Source organism: Bactrocera tryoni, unplaced genomic scaffold (genome assembly GCF_016617805.1).
Source record: "Bactrocera tryoni isolate S06 unplaced genomic scaffold, CSIRO_BtryS06_freeze2 scaffold_25, whole genome shotgun sequence".
Classification (NCBI taxonomy): domain Eukaryota; kingdom Metazoa; phylum Arthropoda; class Insecta; order Diptera; family Tephritidae; genus Bactrocera; species Bactrocera tryoni.
The window spans coordinates 29,064,957-29,086,731 of record NW_024395977.1 but is presented as its reverse complement, the minus strand read 5'-3'; the positions used below and the strand labels follow the sequence as shown (position 1 = coordinate 29,086,731).

The 21,775-nt window shown below is 35.7% G+C and overlaps 1 protein-coding gene across 2 annotated transcripts in view; it reads right to left on the bottom strand.

The window, feature by feature from the left end:
* The window catches only part of LOC120780503 (E3 ubiquitin-protein ligase hyd), an 81,780-nt gene that overhangs the window by 47,283 nt on the left and 12,722 nt on the right, over positions 1–21,775 (bottom strand). The window contains exons 2-7 of one of the 2 annotated variants that reach the window (XM_040112778.1): positions 15,644–15,844; positions 15,304–15,589; positions 15,026–15,243; positions 14,355–14,590; positions 10,315–10,505; positions 476–3,850 (exon numbers count right to left, since the gene is read on the bottom strand). In XM_040112778.1, the coding sequence (XP_039968712.1) occupies positions 476–3,850; positions 10,315–10,505; positions 14,355–14,590; positions 15,026–15,243; positions 15,304–15,589; positions 15,644–15,844 (4,507 nt within the window). The remainder of the gene's footprint in view (positions 1–475; positions 3,851–10,314; positions 10,506–14,354; positions 14,591–15,025; positions 15,244–15,303; positions 15,590–15,643; positions 15,845–21,775) is intronic. The other variant, XM_040112779.1, reaches the window with a different exon arrangement.

Sequence of the window (21,775 nt, the reverse complement as noted above, 5' to 3'; positions counted from 1 at the left end):
AATTATAGTTAACAATTATATATGTAGTATCTTAGAAAATTCAAGTCTGTGGAAATCTACCTTTACCTCGATTAGAAAAAAAAACAGAATGCATTTTTATTTAAGATTATAAAACTGCAAAACACCATTGTTAAAAATGCTTTCAACTGATCATTTCCTCCAAGTATTTTCGAATGAGGAGCACATCAGCTTTGGCTCCGATATTGTCCCCGTTGTTATATGAATCCAAGCTGGTATTTATTTTATTATTTATTATCTATTTAAACATTAATTAAAATTTATTGTGTTAATTTTTATTTAAAAAATCATAAGTCTTTTAAGCCAAAATCTTCGAGTTGTAAAATACATATGTATGTATGTATATCGGGCGTATTTATGTCGCATTAAAATGTCGTTCAATTTATTGTTGCGAGTCTACCTGGAGTAGTTGTAGGGTACTTATAGCTTTAAATGCATAAAAGCGTAAAATACTTACATCAATACTTGTAGAAGACATAGTAAATGGAGCCGTTGGTCGAACAATGCCAAGACGTACTGGTGCAATAAGAGATTCAGATACCTCACACAATTCTTCAATAGAAATTTTATATAGAGATTGAAAAACTTTTACACAGCTTTGAATATGTTTGTTCGAAGCTAAATTTGATTTTCTCCGTTCTGGATTCGGCATTTTCTCTAAACTGAAAATAACAAAGACCCGTACTACAGACCGTACAAACCGACGTGCAACTGATTCAGCTTCTTCTCGACGACCTGCAGTGGTATCGTCCTGCATTTCACGCAATAATGTCATCAAAAGGGTATCCAGATGATCTCCACTACACTTAACAAATAAATTGTGGGTAAATTTATCTAAAAGTGTAGATCCCTGTTGGTTTAGAACATACATATTATAACTCTCAGTATTCAATGCATCTACTGAATTAGGTTGCGTTTGGCAAATTTCAGTTTTATCAGCACCGGTCATAATCATGGCTCTGACTGCGTGCCAATCAATTAATAACCGTTCGAGTGCTTTACGAGCAAATTTTGGTGGTTCGAGGTCATGTTCTGGCATATCTGCGTCAAGATCAATAGCAGAAGATTTCCGTGATGTGCCACTACCTGAACTACTGCCCACATTTCTTACACGAGCATTAGCACGGTATTGTCTTTGTTCCACTGTCTGCCGGCCAACAGTCTGTATTAAAAATAGTAAAATTGATTCACCTTTTGAATTGAACCTCGTTACAAGATCAGTACAAGAAGCTAATTTGCACAAAAGAGCAAACCGTTTATTTTGGTTTCCAGCGATAAGTGCTTTACATTTACACTTTTCCCAACAGTCACAATAAGCGGTCGGTGATGTTCGTTTTAATTTACAATCATGACCTTTGTGGCATACACGTGCACATTCTGTGCAACAACATAGTGATCCAGTTAAACCACATGTTTTACATTCATAAATGTTCTGGTTGATATGGTCTGCTCCAGTCCATGTAAATGAACAAGTATCGTTGTAACAAATAACATATAAAGGAGATTGATCAGGAGGGGATCCAGGTGGAAATATCATAGAATTTTTAAGCGAAGCATCCTTTTCTGATAAACTTAGAATTGTATTTAAAAGTATTATACCAGCTTCATAGGCACGAGTGTACACTGATATCATAAATGGGGTTCGGCCTTGAGAATCCTTGAAACTTAGCATTTGATGTAAATAAGGGCGAAACGCAACCGATGAACACATTTGTTGCAAAATCAAAATTGCATGCTCTCGACGCTGTATAGGTTCGAAAACGTAATTTGGTGTAGGTATACTTGCGGAGGAGGTAATGCTTGATACATTGCCAGATGCACCCTTTGAAAGATTATCTTCAACATCACTCGTGGTAACGATATCGTTTAAAGTTTGACTAGTGCTGGTCCCATCTATTGACCACTGTGGTATATAAAGATGATCCTCTACCGTTCCTATCCTATGAGCCGGATTATTTTGCTCTGATTCAGTATTAATCAAGTGATTCATCATTTCTCGCAAACTAACGGAGCGGTTCTCTCTCATATTTACCGTAGAGTTCATAGTTGACGGCGGCCCAGTATTGGCTGTAGTTATACTATTGTTTATATCCAAATGTGTGGAAAGATTCGGACAGTTAGAAAAAACTGTGTTAGCTAATGGTGATGATCGGTTAAATATTTCTTTTCCTGAAATATTTCTTTTCTCGTCTGCTTCCTTATTGGATGTGGGGGCAGATAAGGCAACACATGCATGGAAAATGTTACGACCACCATCACAACGCTCTTCTGTGATAGGCATAATTTCATTGCGTTCGTTCTTTTCTAAACGACTAAGGACAGCAAAGGCATTTTTGATGTCACATCTCAAGATATGGGGCATTAGTTTCTGTGTCTCAAAAACTAAAGCCGTTAAACACAATTTTGACTTAAGATTCCCGGCTGAAGAAAATGGTATCATACTCATCGAAACACTTTTAACCGGCGGTAGATCCAGCCAATAGGGATCTTTTATTGACCCCAAGCAATCTTTAGCAATTGGATAGAGAGCACGATTTCCATCACAAACTAAAATATTGCTGGTACTGACACCGCTGTCATTATTACAGAATATGTTAATATTTTTAGGAGTAACACCTAAAAACGATACACTATCTGTAGGAAACTGACAGATTTGTTCTTGTTTGCTGTTATATAGATTATATAGACTGTAGAAAAGTTTGCATCCATGTTTTTTTATAACATGTACTCCCCGAACGTCCACTGTCATAGTTAATAATTGATATCCATTTGAGTCATTTATATTGACTTTTCGCGGCATCTTTTGCAACCAGTCTAATCCACGTAAAGCCATATTTGTTTTGTAAATCTGAACATCTTCGCGGCGTAAAAGTCGACACTGTTGCCAATCGTCGTCTTTACCTTCATTATTATTACTACAAACAGAACTCGTAGATGTTGGAGAAATTGGGAAACGCACCGCCACAAAATCGCCATCTACTTTTAATACTTTTCCAACCGGTCCAACTTTATCCTCAACAAAAACAACATCTCTTAGTTGCCACAATTCTTCATCTTTTTTGTTTTCAACATCATCTTTCGTAGCCATTCTCTTTGCTCGCTTATGTGAAGTGACACTGCCAGTATCACTACATGTACTTGATGCTGGTGAAGGAGGCGGAGGCATATCAATCCGATCCGTTGTTTCTTTTGTAGAACTTAGTGATTTACTCGTTGATTGTGTATTTACTGTGTTTGATATATGAGCCTTTATATAATCCTTTTCAGTATTTATTGAGCTACAGGTGCCTAGCTGTGATTTTTCCACACTCGGTTGCGGAGTTAATGTAATTATTTTAAATCGACAAACATCGCTAAGGTCCCAGACTGAATTCTGTAACTGACCTATCTTTGGAATACCATTACAACATATAAAACCAATAGAACCTGCTTGATATATGGGACATTTTTTCATTATCACTTGAGTTCCGACAGTAATATCAGAGGATACAGATTTAAACGGTTTTTTAGACTTTGTTCGAAATTTATCCCATAAGTAACGACGTTGATCAAATGGTAAAACACCCCACCAATAAACATTGTTGCTTTCAGTTCTTACTGCTGTATATAAGGAACAAACATTAATCGATGCTATGGGATCCATAACAAATTCGTTAAACATAATTGTTGGATGCTCAAGTTTAGCTCCTAAATATCCTATTTGTTCGTCCATCCAAGTTGCAACACGCCCACTCTCTGTTACCACCGAACAACGAATAAAGTTAGCAGAAACTTGTCCCACTTTTTCGTTTATATTGAGACTTATTGTTTTTGGATGGTAAGCATGCTCCACCTGAAAAAATTATAAACAATTAGGGTTTTCACAAGTCTCATAAAGTTATAAGTTATAACGATTCGAAAACATAGCATTGAGAATTGTAAATGTGTAACCTCATTTTTGTATGAAATCCAACAACAATTTTTTTAAACAAGTGTAAAAATTTATAATTTTATGATTTTACGACGCTTTATGACGGGTTGTGAGTACCCCAAATATAAAAACTTTAACTTAAACGTTAAACGCTAATTAATTTTTTTTAATACCACATTGAAAAAAATGATCACACAAACCGGATTTAGAAATAAAAAATTGTAATGTTTAAAAATCCGAAACGGACGGTTAGTTAGAATTGTTTTATTAGTGATGTTTTATTAGTGATGAAAAAAATTTTTAATCCCACGTACTGGATAATTAAGTATTAAAGAAAAATTTGCATTTTTTCGAGTTTGAGTACTTCACTCAATTTAAAAAATAAAATTTTTAAACCCAAACGTCTTGACGTATTTTCTTTTTAGCGCGTTTAATAATATTACAAATAGTTCAAAGTTTAATTGAAAACATTTATTCTAATTCCTTAGCTGTTTTTCATTTGTTTTAATCTAAATAAACTAATTGAACAAGATTTTCACCAGCGTGTTTTCCAGGCATTACAATCCAAAGTCTGTAACATAAATATTATATTCAGAGAATTCATAGCAAAGCCACTCATGTGCATAAATTCGAATTTGAAGTACCGTTTTAGGCTGCTTAGATTTTCTATGAAATGTGTTTGCGTTTTGCAAAGAATTACACAATTGATAGCGCAATATTTGCGGAATTTTATTATTCTTCTTCATGCAATTTATAAAGACTACTTAGATCAATTAAATAATTAAGAAATATATAAAAAGGTATCATAGTTCATCAAATCAATCAAATCAGTAGTAGAGGAATATGAAAGCTACCTGAAAAAGAAGCAATCAGAACCTCTAGTAGAGAACAAACAGGAGAGGAGCACCTCACAAAAGAGGAATCGCTCTATTACAGGAATACCAGAAACTCTGCCCAAAAAACCGAGGCGGAGTGAAGGCGAACACAGTAGCGCAACCACGGCAAGGCATTTCTGCGATGTAGCAAGAGATAACCTGCAAGTGGCCATAATAGATGAAAATTCCTCCTCTCCGAGCACGGTACAGGAAAGATGGGTGGAGATCGACGAGTATGGTGCTAAGCTTTGTACTCGACAATCCTGCAGGTCCTCACCCGGAGTTTGACTCCTCTGAGACCCTTAGGGGCTACGGGGTCATTAAGTGCGCGGACCAGGCCTCGCTAGATTTCCTGACGGGTAGTGTTGCTAAAATCAGCAACGCCTTTGTAGGCCTCCAATTGAGGCTTATACCCGCCAGGAAAATTCCGAAGAGACTTCGTGCTCGCATTTGGCTACCCTCTCGAGAGGAGCCAGGCGAAAAACTCCTGAGCTGTATTAAGCTGCAGAACAAATCTATACCTGGTATAGATGAGTGGCAGCTGATCAAGGAGGAAAAACCAAAACGAGGGGGGCATCGACATCAGCCTAGTACAGGAGCCCTGGGTCAATGAAGATACCATTAAAGGGCTGAACAGCTGCAACTATAACCTGTTTTACACACGGAACAAAGGTAAACATGCATTCTTATAGGGCATGCATTCTTATCAATAAAAGTATAAATGCATTTCTTTGTCCTAATTACAGCACAGCAGATATAACAGCGGTAAAGGTGGAACAGAAGGAAAAGCCCTTCTTCTTAGTAGAGGAGAACAGGAAGGAAGATGTCCTAATAGGGTGTGATGTAAACGCAAGGTACACCGTATGGGGAAGCTCCAGCATAAACACCAGAGGTGAGTTACTCTTGCAGTATATTCTGAATAGTAATCTAAGTATATCCAACAAGGGCGATAAGCTAACTTTTATTTTCCCAAGCTCGGATAGGTTTCTGGGGTGGGAGGAAGTGCTTGACCTCACGCTATCAACAGTCTCGTTGTGGATAACTGGAGGGTATCCGATGAGCCTTCCATGTCGGATCACTCCTGGATACTCTTCAGCATCCGCGAGAAATACAGTGCTCCTCTCACATACCGGAACCCTAGAAGAACAGCACGGGAAAAATTTACCAGTATAGCAACAAAATGCCTTGAAAAGGGAGGCAATAAGAGTATTGGTAATCTTAAGGAACTAGATTCAGAAGTAGAGAAGTTGGAAAAAATCTTAACCACAACGTTCAATAAATCCACACCGCTAACAGTTCTGAAAAAGAGAAAGTATCTTACTTGGTGGAACCGTGAACTCAAGAATTTGAGAACACAACTAAGGAAAGCTTTCAATGAGAGTTTTAGAACCAAAATCTGGCAGCCATATAAGCACATTATGAAAATATACAAGCAGTCAGGAAAGCTAAAAACAACTCATGGCGATCTTTCTGCACATCGATAGAAAGTTGCAGAAAAACCGCTAGGCTGAGCAAAATGCTATCCAAAGATCATATTAATACTGCCTACATTAGGGCGGAGGGAAGTGATTGGACCTCCTCGGCAAAAGAGTCTCTAGAGGTACTAATTAAAACGCACTTCAGAGGAAGTCAGCAAACACCTTCAACGAGGGTTCAACCAGAACCACCGTTGAACGCAGCTGATTATCGAAGCCAAATAATAGACAAAAGCAAAATCAAATATGCCACAAATAGTTTTGCACTATTTAAAGCGGCAGGTCCTGACGGGATTATGCCCATAATGCTGCAAAAACTGATACAACCAATGGTTCAAAGGCTTGAAAATATTAGGTAGTCAAAAAAGTCTTTTCGCAAGTTGGCGCTGAAAGCGCGTAGTTCTAGTTTTATTCGTCGCATCGGGTCATGCTATACCTTTTTGGAAAGCTCATTTCACGCGCTAACACGTGTTTGATTGATTGTCGTTTCTTTTAAGTCGTTCGTGAGTTATAGCGTCGCAATAATGGTGCAAAATAAAGAGAAAATACGGCATATTTTACAGTACTACTACGATAAAGGCAAAAATGCATCTCAAGCCGCCAATAAAATTTGTGCAGTTTATGGACCCGACACAGTTTCCATTTCCACCGCACAACGATGGTTTCAACGTTTTCGTTCGGGTGTAGAGGTGGTCGAAGATACGCCATGCTCCTGAAGGCCTGTCGTCGAAAATTGCGATAAAATCGCTGAATTGGTCGAAAGAGACCGGCATAGTAGCAGCCGTAGCATCGGTCAAGAGCTGGGCATGAATCATCAAAAATTCATTTCAATTTCAATGAAAAATAAATAAAAAATTCAATAAAAATACCGCAAGACTTTTTTGACAACCCATTATGTACAAAGCTAGCATTCAACTATCTTACATCCCAAGATGTTGGAAAAGACGTAAAGTTGTGTGCCTTCCAAAACCAGGCAGAAGAACACACGAATGCCAAGGATTTTAGACCTATAAGCCTTACCTCCTTTAAGCTGAAAGTACTAGAAAGGCTAATAGATGTACACGTAAGAACAATAACGGCGGAGAAGTTATCGAAGTCCCAACATGCGTACATAAAGGGCCGATCAACCGAAGCTGCCCTTCACGAGGTGATAAGTGTAATTGAAAAATCACCACACCACAAACAATACACCATGGCTGCTTTTCTAGACATAGAGTGCGCCTTCAATAACATAGAAGTAAATGCAATAATTAATTCCCTGGCACATGGTGACATAGATGACACTGTGTGCAGATGGATACTATCGATGCTTGGGAATAGGAAGATTATAGCTTCAAACAAGTTTGTGAGTAGAGGAACGCCTCAAGGGGGGGGGTCCTCTCTCCGCTTCTATGGGTTGTAGCGCTGAACGAAATACTACTCCAACTAAACGTTGGAGTGAAAGCAGTAGCATTTGCAGACGTTATAGTGTTGTTGGTATCAGACATGTTTCCTTCTACAGTCAGCGAAATTATGGAAAGAGCACTACGAAGGTTAAACCTATGGGCTAAAAACAATGGACTAGGAGTTAACCCGAAAAAACAGAACTGATGTTATTCACAAGCAGAACCAAAATACCTCAGTTTCAACTTCCGGTACTAAGCGGTACAACACTCACTCTATCCCCCACAGCTAAATACTTGGGGGTGGAGACTGACACCAAACTGTCCTGAAAAATAAATATAGAAAAAAGAATAAACAAAGCATACATGGCCTACCATACTTGTCAGAGAATCGTCAACAAGAATTGGGGCCTCAAACCAAGTATAATCATGTGGATGTATACGGCTGTCATAAGACCTATACTTACATATGGAGCTCTGGTATGGTGGACAGCGCTAAACAAACAATACAACATTAAAAAATTAAATAGTATACAAAGAACAGCATGTGCGGGTGTTACTGGAGCAATCAGGTCATGTCCGACTGATGCGCTCAATGTGATACTGCATCAACTACCAATGGACATTTTTATTCACAAAACAGCCGCTATTGCGGCGATAAGAATAAAAGAATTGGGAGGTTGGAATCAGTAGAACTACGGACATAGTGTTATCCTAAACAAGCTCACTATTAATAAATCAGACTACATTCTCCCAAAGCTGGATATCAATAGACACTTCCAGGTGAGGATACCATCTAGACGAGAATGGAGAAGAGGTTCAATAGGAGAGGAGGATATCATCTCAGTCTATACCGACGGGTCCAAAATGGACTGCGGAGCAGGCACGGGGGTATTCTCCGCTGATCTAGGCATATCTCTCTCTATACGTCTACCGAACTCGGCTAGCATCTTCCAAGCAGAAGTATTAGGCATAGAAAAACCCTGCGAAGTTCTATTAGAAAACCACGGGAATATATGCATGTACATAAAGCAACTATATTTACGGATAGCCAGGCGGCGCTCCTGGTCTTGGCTTCACCTATGACAAATTCCAGCATAGTTTACAACTGCAAGAGAGCACTAAGCTCAATAAAAGACAAGCTCCAACTAAACTTGATCTGGGCACAGGAACATTTTCGGTAACGAAAAAGCAGACGAGTTGGCAAAAGGGAGTTTTCCTCAACGAATCCGAGGCGGGCCATTACCATGCCCGCTAGGATCGATCAAAGGAGAGATGAAGAGACAATTTCAACAAGTTACAAATAACAGGTGGAAAAACGTTACAAAATGCGTCATAACTAAACAATTATGGCCAAAATATGACAGGAAAAGAACCAACGACTTATTAAATAGGTCAAGAAAAAGCATTTACAGAGTAACAGCTACCACAACAGAGCACTGGCCATTTGGTGAACTTGCATCCAAAATGGGTATGCCCTACAACGCCATCTGCCGTGGCTGCGGAGTAGCAGGGAACAAGGAAACAATCTTCCACTTTCTTTCCGACACAAAACATTTGGAATCTATCAAGCACCAAACTTCGAATGGATTTCCACTAAAACATATCGGACATAAGTAATTTCATCGAAACCTCAAAATGGTTTGAGAGAGAAGGTGAAACATAATAGCGGATACAGGAGGTTCCACGAATAGTCTATCAAAATGGCACATCAAGTGCTAATTGAGCCCGATAGGGCTGCACTCCTACCTACCTACCATTATAGTTCATGAAATATGAATTTATAAATAAATTTGAATTCTTTTTTTATTTTGAAAATAATTGATTGACAAACTGTATATAAAAATTACATGTCACGTTATTTCCTAAACCACTGAACCGATTTTAGTAAAATTCAGCACACTGGTCTCAGTTTAATTCAACATATAAAATATATTGCTTTTATTTCAATTACGTTAAAAGTAAAACAATTCATAAATAAAAAATATATGTTTTCGAAATTCAAAACAAACTAGAATAAAATGTAATGTAAATGAAAAGGTAGTATTTTTTATTGGACGCACTATGTCGAACCGGTAAGACTTAGAGTTCAATCCTTTAGATTCGATACCGGAAATAACATTTTCGTCAGAACCCCGTGCATCCTCAATATATTTTACTTATGTATTCTGAGAAAAAAATTAGTTTCATTTTACAATATGTATATTTTTTGTTGATGCTAAAGAAATGATGCGATCTCAAAAAATTTTATTTTTCAAATAATATGCTTCTTCAGCTATAATTTTATGTTAAATTATAATATTAGAAGCAATTAATCTTATGATATATGTATATATAGTCATAATGAAAATAATTGTAGTGAATTGTTGCAGAAATAAATTTGCAAAAAATTGTTGTAAAGCACTGGGCTCGTTTCATTATTGTGGGCCCCGATCTTTCCCCCTTCCTCCTGTACTCTGTATACGCGTGGCCTAATCTTCTAGTTATGATATAATGTATTTAAGCTTATATACGAACTACCTACAAAAGTCTGTTAAAAACATAGTTTTTATCAAATACGACGCATGTGCCAAAATATTTCGATTCACTGCGGTTAATGATTTTTTTACTTACAACTCAAAATTAAATATTGGTCTTATCTATTTTTACCTTACCTCTGATTTGTAAGGTTCTAATTCTGACCATTTCCACTGATGTAATTCTCCGTTTTCTGAAAGCGCAATAAACTCGGAATATAATGCTCCTAATGTTTTAAATTTTGTGAAGCCATTTTTATCCGGCCAAGGTTGTAATTCTTCCGAAATCCAAAGAGGAGAACTGGATGAAATGTCTCTCTTTCTCAAATCTTAAATGAAATAAAAGCTGAATATTTAAACTTAAAACTTATTTGAGTAAAAAGTAAAACGGTAAAGTTATTTAATGTAAATAAAAAATAAATGTAAGAAACATTATTTAAATCTTTCCGATTTTCAGAAATTATTATTATGTGGTGAACAATTGACACATTTTGGATTCTTAAATGATGATGCAATACATGTTTATGTTTACGCTGTTCACTTTCTAACAAATTCGAAATTCAGCAACATTTATACAGAAAAAATGTAAATCTACACCAATATTATAAAGAGGAAAGATTTGTACCTATTTTTGTATGTTTGTAATGAATAGGCTCAAAAATTACTGGGCCGATTTAAAAAATTCTTTCACCAATAGAATGCTACATTCTTCCAATTTGACATAGGCTACATTTAATTTTGAAAACAATTAGGGATCCTCGGTAAAATTTGAACAATGTAACCGAAGGTGGAGAAAAATGAGTCTTAAAATGTCTTTCGTCGAATGCGCTGCCGAAACTATTAGCAATAGAACAAAATAATGTAGAACAATATTGAAGAATAAATAGTTGCACAGAAAGCAAGGCCAACCAGTAGATTGAAATCCAGATGTGTTCTCAACTAATGCATTAGGACGAATTTACACAATCCACCCGAAAAACGACGACTGCTTCTACCTTCGGTTGCTATTGATTAATGTACGTGGTTCAACTTTATTTGAGTCATTGCTTACTGTGAATGGTACGGTGTGTGCAAGTTTTGGAGAAGTAAGCCAGCAATTACAATCACTGGAATGAAAATGAAGTTCGCACACTTTTCGCGATAATCATTTCGACATAAGTATGTATCAGCCTTCAAATTCGCGTCAATTATGGGATGGGAACGAAAAAGACATTGCCGAAGACATTTTACATGGCCTTCGCTAAAAAGTGAAATGGTAGAATTTCGGTTGATACTTCCGGTGGTTCGATATCAATTCCATCTTCCCTTTGTCAATTCACGAAAGATGAACTCATCACAAATGTTCGGACATTGGCCAAATTATCGTAACTACGATTCCTTAAGTGTACGCGCAATGTTAGCTGCCAAAAATACCGATGTTGTTGACTTAAACTGGAAGATTCAAAGTCAAATTCCGGGAGACTTGCGCTCATACAAATCGATCGATCGTCTTGACAATGAAGACGGCGCAGTGAATTATCCAGTGGTATTTCTAAATTCTTTGGACAGGCTTGGTATGCCACTGCATCATTTGCGTCTCAAAGTAGGATCGGTCGTTATTATGTTTCGCAATCATCATGCCACGAAACTGTGTAATGGAACCCGACTGATTGTGACGCACCTATTGAATACAAGGGGCAGAATGCTTGATTCTAGGAATTCCTTTGCGTTGTAACGATTTCCCATTTCAGTTCAAACTTATTTCGTTTCCAGTGCAAATTGCATGTGAGATGACAATCTCCTAAAGATAGTCGCATAGTGTGAGGCATAAATTTGGAAATGTTATGTTTTTCACACGGCCGTGGCGTGCTCACGAGTTGGAAAACCATCTTTTCTGTACACCGGAACAGAAACCAAAAAATGTTGCCTATCAAGCTGCGTTACATTAAAAAAAAAAAAACCAAAATTAAATGATAAATTCTTCTTCCTTCTCCACCTGGTCTTTCCAACGGAGTGGAGGTCTTCCTCTGCTTCTCTTCTGCTTGACCTAGCCAGCGCAGCCGCTGTCTCTTAATTCGTTGAACTATGTCAATGTCGTCATATACATATATATATTACAACTCATCGTTACATCGAATGAGATATTCGCCGTGGCCAACGCGCAAATGACCATAAATCTTTCGCAGAACCTTTTTCTCGAAAACTCGTAACGTCGACGCATCAGATGTTGTCATCGTCCATGCCTCTGCACCATATAGCAGGACGGGAATAATGAGTGACTTATAGAGTTTGGTCTTTGTTCGACGAGAGAGAACATTACTTCTCAATTGCCTGCTTAATCCGAAGTAGCACCTGTTGGCAAGAGTTCTTTAGGGTTGGATTTCGAGGCTGACTTTGTTGTTGCTGTTAATGCTGGCTCCAAGTTAGACGAAATTATCTACAACTTCAAAGTTATGACTGTCAACAGTGTCGTGGGAGCCTAGTCGCGAGTGTGACGACTGTTTGTTTGATGACAGAAATCTTTGTCTTGCCCTCGTTCACTGCCAAACCCATTTGCTTTGCTTCCTTATCCAGTCTGGAGAAAGCATAACTAACGGTGCGAGTGTTGAGGCCAATGATATCAATATCATCGGCATACGCCAGGAGCTGTACACTCTTATAAAAGATTGTACCTGCTAGATTAAGTTCTGCAGCTCGAATTGTTTTCTCCAGCAGCAGATTGAAGAAGTCGCACAATAGGAAATCGCCTTGTCTGAAACCTCGTTTAGTATAGAACGGCTTGGAGAGGCGCTTCCCGATCCTGTCAGAGATTTTGCTATTGCTCAACGTCAGTTTACGCAGCCGTATTAGTTTTGCGGGAATACCAAATTCAAACAGCGGCAAACAGCTGTCGATTCTCTTTTCACGGGTCTTTTCCAAGATTTTGTTGATTTTCCAGGTCTAAAGCCACTCTGAGAAAGTTCAATCAGTATGTTAACGGTGTGCTTTAATCTTTCACCCAATACGCGCGTTAGAACCTTATTCCCGATGTTTAAGAAACTCTTCCCACGGTATTTGGCGCAGATTTTGGGGTCACCTTTTTTTGTGGATGGGGCAGAGCACAATTAAATTCCAATCGGTTGGGCATGCTTTCGTCCGACCATATTTTACAAAGAAGCTGATGCATGCCGTGTTCTTCGCCGCCGTGTTTAAATAGCTCGGCAAGCAAAACGTCAGCCAGCCCTTTTTTGTTCTTCAGACGAGTAATTGCTTTTCGAACTTCTTTAAGGTCCGGCAATGGCAACTTCGCTCCATCGTCATCGATTGGGGAATGTGATTCGCCTTCTCCTGGCGTTATGCTTTCTCTGCCTTTCAACAGTCTAGAGAAGTGTTCCCTCCATAATTTGAGTATGCTCTGGGCATAAAATATCATTGTTTTACACTTTTCAGATATACCACAATTAGTTGCCAATAATATTACACGCTCTTAACATTCCTATTGCGGAAGTCTAGAGAAATCAGTATGTTTGAAAATGCAGATATAACCCTGAGTTAACACTTTAGGGACCTTTAGGAAAATATTTGACAGCATTTTTCAAATTTTTGAGAGAAACCGTAAAATGAAACATGAAGAAATGGAAAATAATAAGGAATGGAAATAATAAGGTTGATTAGAAATCAAAAAGTTAATTTTTAGTAGAATGTAATTAATTTGTTCCTTTGTCGTGAAATTACGAAATTTTGTGGGAGTTGAAACAGTTTTTCAAGTAAATATTACTTGTAGAAATTAATAAAGTGAAGTGAAGGCAACGATTTTTTGAATATTAATTTTGACAAATTATTAAATTTACTTAAGTTAGTCAAAATCGTTTGTAAAAATATAAATTAAGTACATATATTTTCTTTAAAGATATTAAATACATACTATATGTTCAAACCATAAAATTCGTAAAATAATGTAGACAGGTCTTCTTAAGCACACTTGTACGTACTATAATAACAATTGTCTATGGTTACAATTCAATTTTATATTATAATATTTTGTCGGATAGCAGCTGTATTCGCACAATTATAGATACTAATAGTTTTTATATCTTTGCAATAGAAAAAGTTTGATGAAAATATAATTTTAGGGGTATATTTTAATAAAAAAAATAAATGTTTTAAAATTTTAAATATGTTTCAAGACAGACTATAAGATATTCGTTATATATACAAACCTCCGTTGTTTTCCCAAACATAATCGTCCTTGTTAAGCCAACGTCGAGGTCCGTAATATTGACGATCTCTCCATCGACTAAAAGCTTCTCGATCAACACTTACAGATGATATTTGTGCAGACAAGCTATTATTTGACGACAATACGCCACTAGAAGTTGTTAAAGGTCGCACTTGATTGTCAGAATTACTTGAGTTCGCCTGATTTCTTTCACTACGTATGCGATCGAATAGTAAGCTGTATGAAAGAAAGCATGTAAATAGATAGTCAAATAAAAACACTCAAACAACTCATTTATTTACAGCTTTCAAAGTAAATTTAAAAATTTCAAAGAAAAAATGGCATTGAGTACGGTCAAAATAGAACTGTATTCTTATCATTTGCCTCGGGCGACGTGCTCTAATGATTAGAGGGGGATAATATCATTCGATATTAACATTTCAAAAAGGTTCGAATAATTTGATAATTATAATTTGGAATAATCGTTTTACTACTTATATAAATATGTCACATAGCTTATACTGTAGCAATCTTAAACCTCGAAAAGGTGTTAACTTTCAGTTGCAATAATTTTTCATGGTTTTGAAAATGATAACCAGTGAACGTCAAGCTTACTCTAATGATGATGGAAAATGTTTGGACACATTATCACAAATATATGAACTAACTTACTTGCGGATACTAGAATAGTTGCTGAATATTTCTTCAGAAAAAAGGCCATCCGAAGGATCTATTATAACGCTGCTATTATCTCCATGAAATCCATTATCGAGCAAGGATATTAAGTCCTCTGGAACATAGTTATCACCAACTTCCTCCGTATCTTCAGCTTCCTCATCATCTCGAGACAGCAAATTATTAACTGCTAAGTTTACATCTAAATTAGTCCTCTGAAATTACAAAGAATATTAACTTTTCATATATTCATAATTAGCCAAAGGAGAACCAACCTGTAATTCTCTTATAATTAGATTTCTACTTTTACCCTGTAAAACGACTTCTGCTTGGGATATTAGTTCTTCAGGAACGTAAGTTGCAGGCACGGTTACAATGGGACGACTTGATGAGCCACTGCCAATAATTACTCCTGTGCTGCGTGAACCTGAGCTTTGATTTGCAGATCCAGATCTTCCGGTTGTACGCATAAGACGCGCTCTTGAACGAGCTAATTGCCTTGCTGACGATGGGGCAGCACTTTTTGAATTATTTGTCAGATTAGAGCTATTATTTATATTGCTGTAATTAATAAATTATCAAAAATACAGTAACTATACCTTTATTAAAAATTACCTTTTGCTGCTGTCAATCCTGCTCAGATCTATACGGTCTGAATTAATAGAAAATGCCGCTCGAAATGCCTTCCCGTCTTCCAATAGTACACCAATGTGGTTTGGGCCTACGACAATTTCTTTAACTGGTATTTTAAGATGCTCAAATATTCGATGTGTACCACAACCGAACTTATTTACTTTATCAGATACTTCACGCAGCCTGTCACAAAATATAAAAGATCCAAAAAGTCAGAATACATACAATGAAAGTTATTAAACTAGACGCAAATTATAAAAATACATTATCCATGGCTATTGGCTGCCAATTACAGGATAGCACAGGATCCCAACATCACTTATGTTGACAGATTCGTTATATTTTGGCCCCCTGTTTGGTTTTTCTGTTTTCGATACCAAAAGCCTATTAAAAGCCAATGCTTATAACAAGTGTATGGAAAATTGGATTAAAAGTTGGAATACTTGTATTGGCTCAAAAAGCCTATTTTGAAGGCGATAATATTAATGGTATCAAAATACGTGAACATATCGCTTTATTTGTCAGGCCGAAAAAAATAACAAGTAAGGAAAGGTTAACTTCGGGTGAAAACGAACATTTTATACTCTTGCAACTGAAAACCAATCATATAGAGTAAAGTCAGCCGGATGTGCGAAAATCCCGATATTAGTTATATTGGGGGTAGGCGAAGTTTTCAATCAAATTTATCTATTTTAGGCACAAATATATACTGTTATGATAACTCACATATTGGCCGATATATGCGATACAAAGTCACCCTAAAGTTCGAAAATCTTTATATTAAGTATATGGGGACTAAGGGAAGTATTGGTCCGATTTAACAAATTTTTGACATTGACATTCCATTATAAGAGAAGAATTATTCCTTAATTTCAGTTAGATGCATATATCGCACATTGACCGAAATTTTCGATCAAAAGTCAACTATAGGTACCGGGGTCTAAATATTCGGTACCTAGAGGTTTGAACAGTTTCTATTGGATTTAAACAACTTTTGGTCATAAAGTGGCACACAACAGACATTATTCTTGCAAAGTTTTATACCGTTATATTAATTGCTTCTTGATTTGTGTACTGAAAACTGAACGAATCAAGTGGAAATTAAAATTGTGCTGTATGGGAAGTAGGTGTGGTTGTTGTCCATTTTCACAATGTGACATAAGAATGTAAAGAGAATACCGCGTACCAAATTGGTTGGTCGGGTCCCGAGAAATGGGGGCGGTGCTACGCCATCGTCCAATTTACAACCTGGCTCTTTCATACGATCTCGGTGGTAAAATTTGACCTCTCTGGCATATTTAGTTATTGATCTATCGCGCTTTTAGTGTTTTTAAAGTACCGTTTCCGTTAATGGCGGTTTGTGGGCGTAGAAGTGGTCCGATCGCCCTTCCACGAACTTTTTTTTGTAGTAGGGAACCCACATACAATACCATTTATCTCGCTTAGTTTTAGGTGATACGTTGCAACTAACTGGTCTTGCAACCAAACAAGTTTAATCCAAAGCACATAATTGTTTTTAAATTAACGTTTTTAACCGTTTGTAAATTTCATTCAAATGAATATGTTTTAAACAGGATTAAGAAGAACAGCGTAAAACTCTTCATCATTCCGATATGTGGAAAAAAAATTATTCGAGGTTGAAGTTCAAAAATACATAAAATTATATTTATATTTAATGAGAGCGAACGTGTTTTTAATCTCTTCGTTAATGTTCCCTAAAGCCGACAAAAATCAAATAAACAAAAGGTCAAAACAAGTGATATAAATAAAAAAAATGTAGATAGGAAGGTGAAAATCAAAACAACATTGTTCTAACTATAAAAAATCAATAAACATAAATAAATAAAAAGTGAAAAAAGGCGTAGTCCTTCCATTTACATAAAACTTAAATATAAACAAATTACACTCAGTCCTTTTTTTACACGATTTTTGGTTCTGCTACTAATCGCGTAAAAAAAAAATCCCGTAAAAATGGTTAGTTTTCCAATATTAACTGACGAATTGGATCCGAATATAAAAAATATCGCGTATAACATAATATACGCGCAAAAAAATATTCAAAAACAATACAATAAGTTTCAAATTTCAGACTTATGATTTATTCATTCATATCAAAATAAAAAATACAAAACAAAAACCATATATAAAAGAGAAGAAAATAGAAAATAGGTAGATTTATTGAAAAAACCGTTGAATGCTGTTTAATCACTGTCATTATCCGTAGTTTAAATTATTCTTAGCCGCTTATTTTGATGGCCGGCACTGAGATCACTAGAATTTGTACCAGAATCAATAGTAAGAACTATGGATTGATGTTCTGATTTCTTAGCATTTCCGACTGAGTTTTGTACCATATGTAAATTCAGTTAATTTTGTTTGAATGCTTCTTTTTGGACCCAATAAATTCCGATGTAGTTCTTTATATCTTAACATGCAGAGACTCAATTCTTTTTGAAAAATTCGTGCACGTTCGGCATCAGTATCATTTGCTACAAAATAATTTTCCAATTCTGCTGCAAGTTTAAGATCAAGCAAAAAACGAAAAAAAGCAATCGCGTTGAAGTGAGAAATTCGCGTAAAAAAAGGAATTTGCGCTGCAAAAATAACCGCGTTAAAGTGAAATAGCGTAAAAAGAGGACTGAGTGTATAACCTATTTGTGAAATTTTTTTATATAGAAAAGGGAAATAAGAATATTATAAGGTATTGTATTGCTGTATACGAGTATTATTATTGATCTCTCGGGAGACCCAAATCTTATAAAAGTATTTTATAATTTTTTTTTTACCTTAAGACATAGTTGATTTATACGGTATACATATGTACAAGCTTCGAAAGCGCAGAAAGCATACACTATGCTGCTTCCTTAGAACTTACTTCGAAGTCTGATCAACGAAATGATGTGTATATAAAGGGAAAGCAAAGGATTTCACTGATCCAATGACCATAGTTGAAAACATGGAAACGTTGGAAATGACTTTGTCCGTTGTTATGCGAATGTGGTAAAAGACAACACTGTACAAATACAATAACCCCGTAAACCGCCAAGTGAAAGGGTTGAAAGTATATTTTTAAACCTTACCCAGTGCATGACACGATTCAAGATTCAATCAAAACTCAAAAAACCAAATGTTGAAAGCCTTTTTAAGTGTGGACCAACACAAATTGAAAACTATTAGATTTCCATATGTGGATGGGTTCTACATACTATAGTTGTCGTAAGTGTTATGAACTTACATACGTAATATTTTTTGATGTTCAAAACAAAAATTTTATCGGTTTTGTTATCAGAAATAAAGCAAGAAAATATTTGCTAACAGAAAATGCTAACACCATGGATTTTATGAAAAAAACTGCCCGATATTTTACGAAGATTTACAAATCGTAATTTTGCACCATAACAATTGCATCTTTATTTAGGCAAAATTTAACATAAATCTGTAACGTAAGCAAGAAAATATGTACATAAAAGCATACAAATGCAAGCTAAATTTCACTTACGAGTCACCTCGGATATTAAGTGGATTACTCAGGGGTGTTGTGGAATCCAAGACAGAATTGCTTAGCTGTCAGAATTGCAAACCAATTCTGATTATCAATGGTGTCACAGAATCTGATTGGATTATCGTCTTTTCGAACATACGCAAAACCAATATTCGAACCAGCTGTTTACTAATGTGACAAAACTTGCAAATGAATACATTTGGAAGCAATCCTATTAAAGTTTTTAATGAGCTCCGAATTAAAGAAAGATTTTAAGAGATAACATATATCGAATGAATAAAGACGCATTTGGGAGGAAACTGCTTTAGAATCTTCAAGCAAATTGAATTTTTTTTTGTTTAAATCTCTTTAAAATGTATGGACAGAAAGCGAAGACCCACGACAGTCGGGTCCACGTAACCAGAACTGACCCGGATTTTTATCCGGCCAAGGACTGTGAACTCGGCAGAATTCTGCCGCTACAACAACAACAACACGCGCGATTTCCCGGTTTTTCATTTTTACGATTTTTGGGGCAAAGTTTATTATCTTTGGCATTAAATTATCTTCTATTTAAACTAAAAAAACTAAGAAAAGTTAAGTTTGAACATACATATGTTTAAACATAAAAAAATAAAATTTTTCTTACCACTTTTTTCAAATTTTAATTTTTTTTTTAGAATTTTGCAATTGTTTTTAAAATTTTCCTAGTTTAGCTTGAACATAAGTTATTAACAAATTTGAATCTCTTTGAATTTTTTGATTCCGATAGAAATTGCAACCTGCATACTGCCTGCCCGTCCGACAAATGCACATGCGAGATGCATCGAGCAATTGCTTCCCTAAGTCAGAATATCAAAGAATTCGTATCCAAAAAATTTTCGGATGATATTTAAATATGTAATTATAAACCCTTGAAATTTCGCTTTAATCAATTATTTCTTTCCCTCCCAAAAAAACCACAAAAATATCGATTTTTTAAGCCTCCAAAGCAGGCTCCCCCCTTAAATATCCGTATTTTTTTTCCAAAACTCAATAATTAAAACAATACGTGTCTTATTCTTATGTTTTCTCCTATAGAAATAAAGATAAATTAATTCGTAACAATAAAATAACTTGATTTCTTAACTTGCATTTCAAATCTGCGTGCGATTATCTTCTTGCTTTGTTTCTGACAGCAAAACCGATAAAATTGGTTTCCATGGCACCCAAAACCGATACAAATTCTGTTTCGAATATCAAACCAATAATGTCTGAATTCATGACACCTACTGCTTTTTTTGATCGGTTTCAATTCTGATTCCGACAACTATCAGATTCCACAACACCCCTGACTATGATCCTTTAAAATATTTCCTTTAATATGGAAAGGCGCATGGTGGGACAGCAGTGATTTTTAAAAATCGGCTGAACCACTTTTTATTTCCTTAGGACATACATAGACCCTATCAACATCATTAAGCCACCGGTAAAACATGCTAGATGTAGGTGCTATTTCTGCTCCAGGTAAAGATGATAATTTATAATAATTTGCTTTGAAAACCACCTAGAAGAGCCGCCAACGAGTCGCTCTTGTCTATGAAGAATTCAACTTATGAAATTAAACACATAATTAAAGGGATTAATCCAAAAAAAATTGTCAGGATACGAAAAAAATTCTCCAAATATTGCTATAGTAGTGTTCAGTTTGAGATACTATGCAAAATAAGTTGTCTCTTTAATGAAAATAACATAATCGCAAATTAATTCGGATTTCAGGCAAAACATGGTACTATAGAGAAAGTTAATAGAATTTCCAAAGAAAATTATTTTAAATCTAATGCGCTATGCATTGTGTGTTTGTAGTTATCAGTTTACAGTGTACAGTTTACATACATTTACATACACTAAAAATAATTTTTTTATAAATCAAATTAAAACCCCGTTTTTATAATAGGTAATATTACGATTTTTCCGGCGCCGCGATTTGATGGTACGGATGGATAGAGGAGGTCCTCAGCATTAAAAAATGTATACCCATATACCGTCCTCAGACGCATAGTTTCCGAGATATTTCACTTTAAAGTTCAAAAATTTGTAAGAACAATGCTCGTTATTTCACTATGTTTAACCCACTTTTCACATATTTTTTAAATTAATATATATTTAATTACACTGTACACATTCGTATTTATCAAAAATTTACACTAATTGTATATTTTTTAAGAAAATAAATATACTTTAAAAATTATTTTGCACATTCAAAGTTTCAAGTGATTTGCGTGTTTACATTTATGACAAATAGCAGTGTTGCCATACTTTGTGTCCTGAAAATATAATCAAAAATGTGTTTCATATATTTATATGATATATTTATAATATATTCATATATAAATATATTCATATATAAATATGGATTATATTATATAGTATATCATTAAAAAATATATAAATAAATAGAAAAAACGTATTATAGAATGGAAAGTTTTTCAGTTTTTCTCTCTTTTTGATTAAAATAGGTGTTCGATCGATGAGAGTTATTTTTTTTGAAGCGCGGCCGAAGGCCGCCAGTGCAGAAAGTAGTTCGACACAAAGGAACTATGAATACCCCGGTGTTCGATCGATGAGGGTTATTTTTTTTGAAGCGCGGCCGA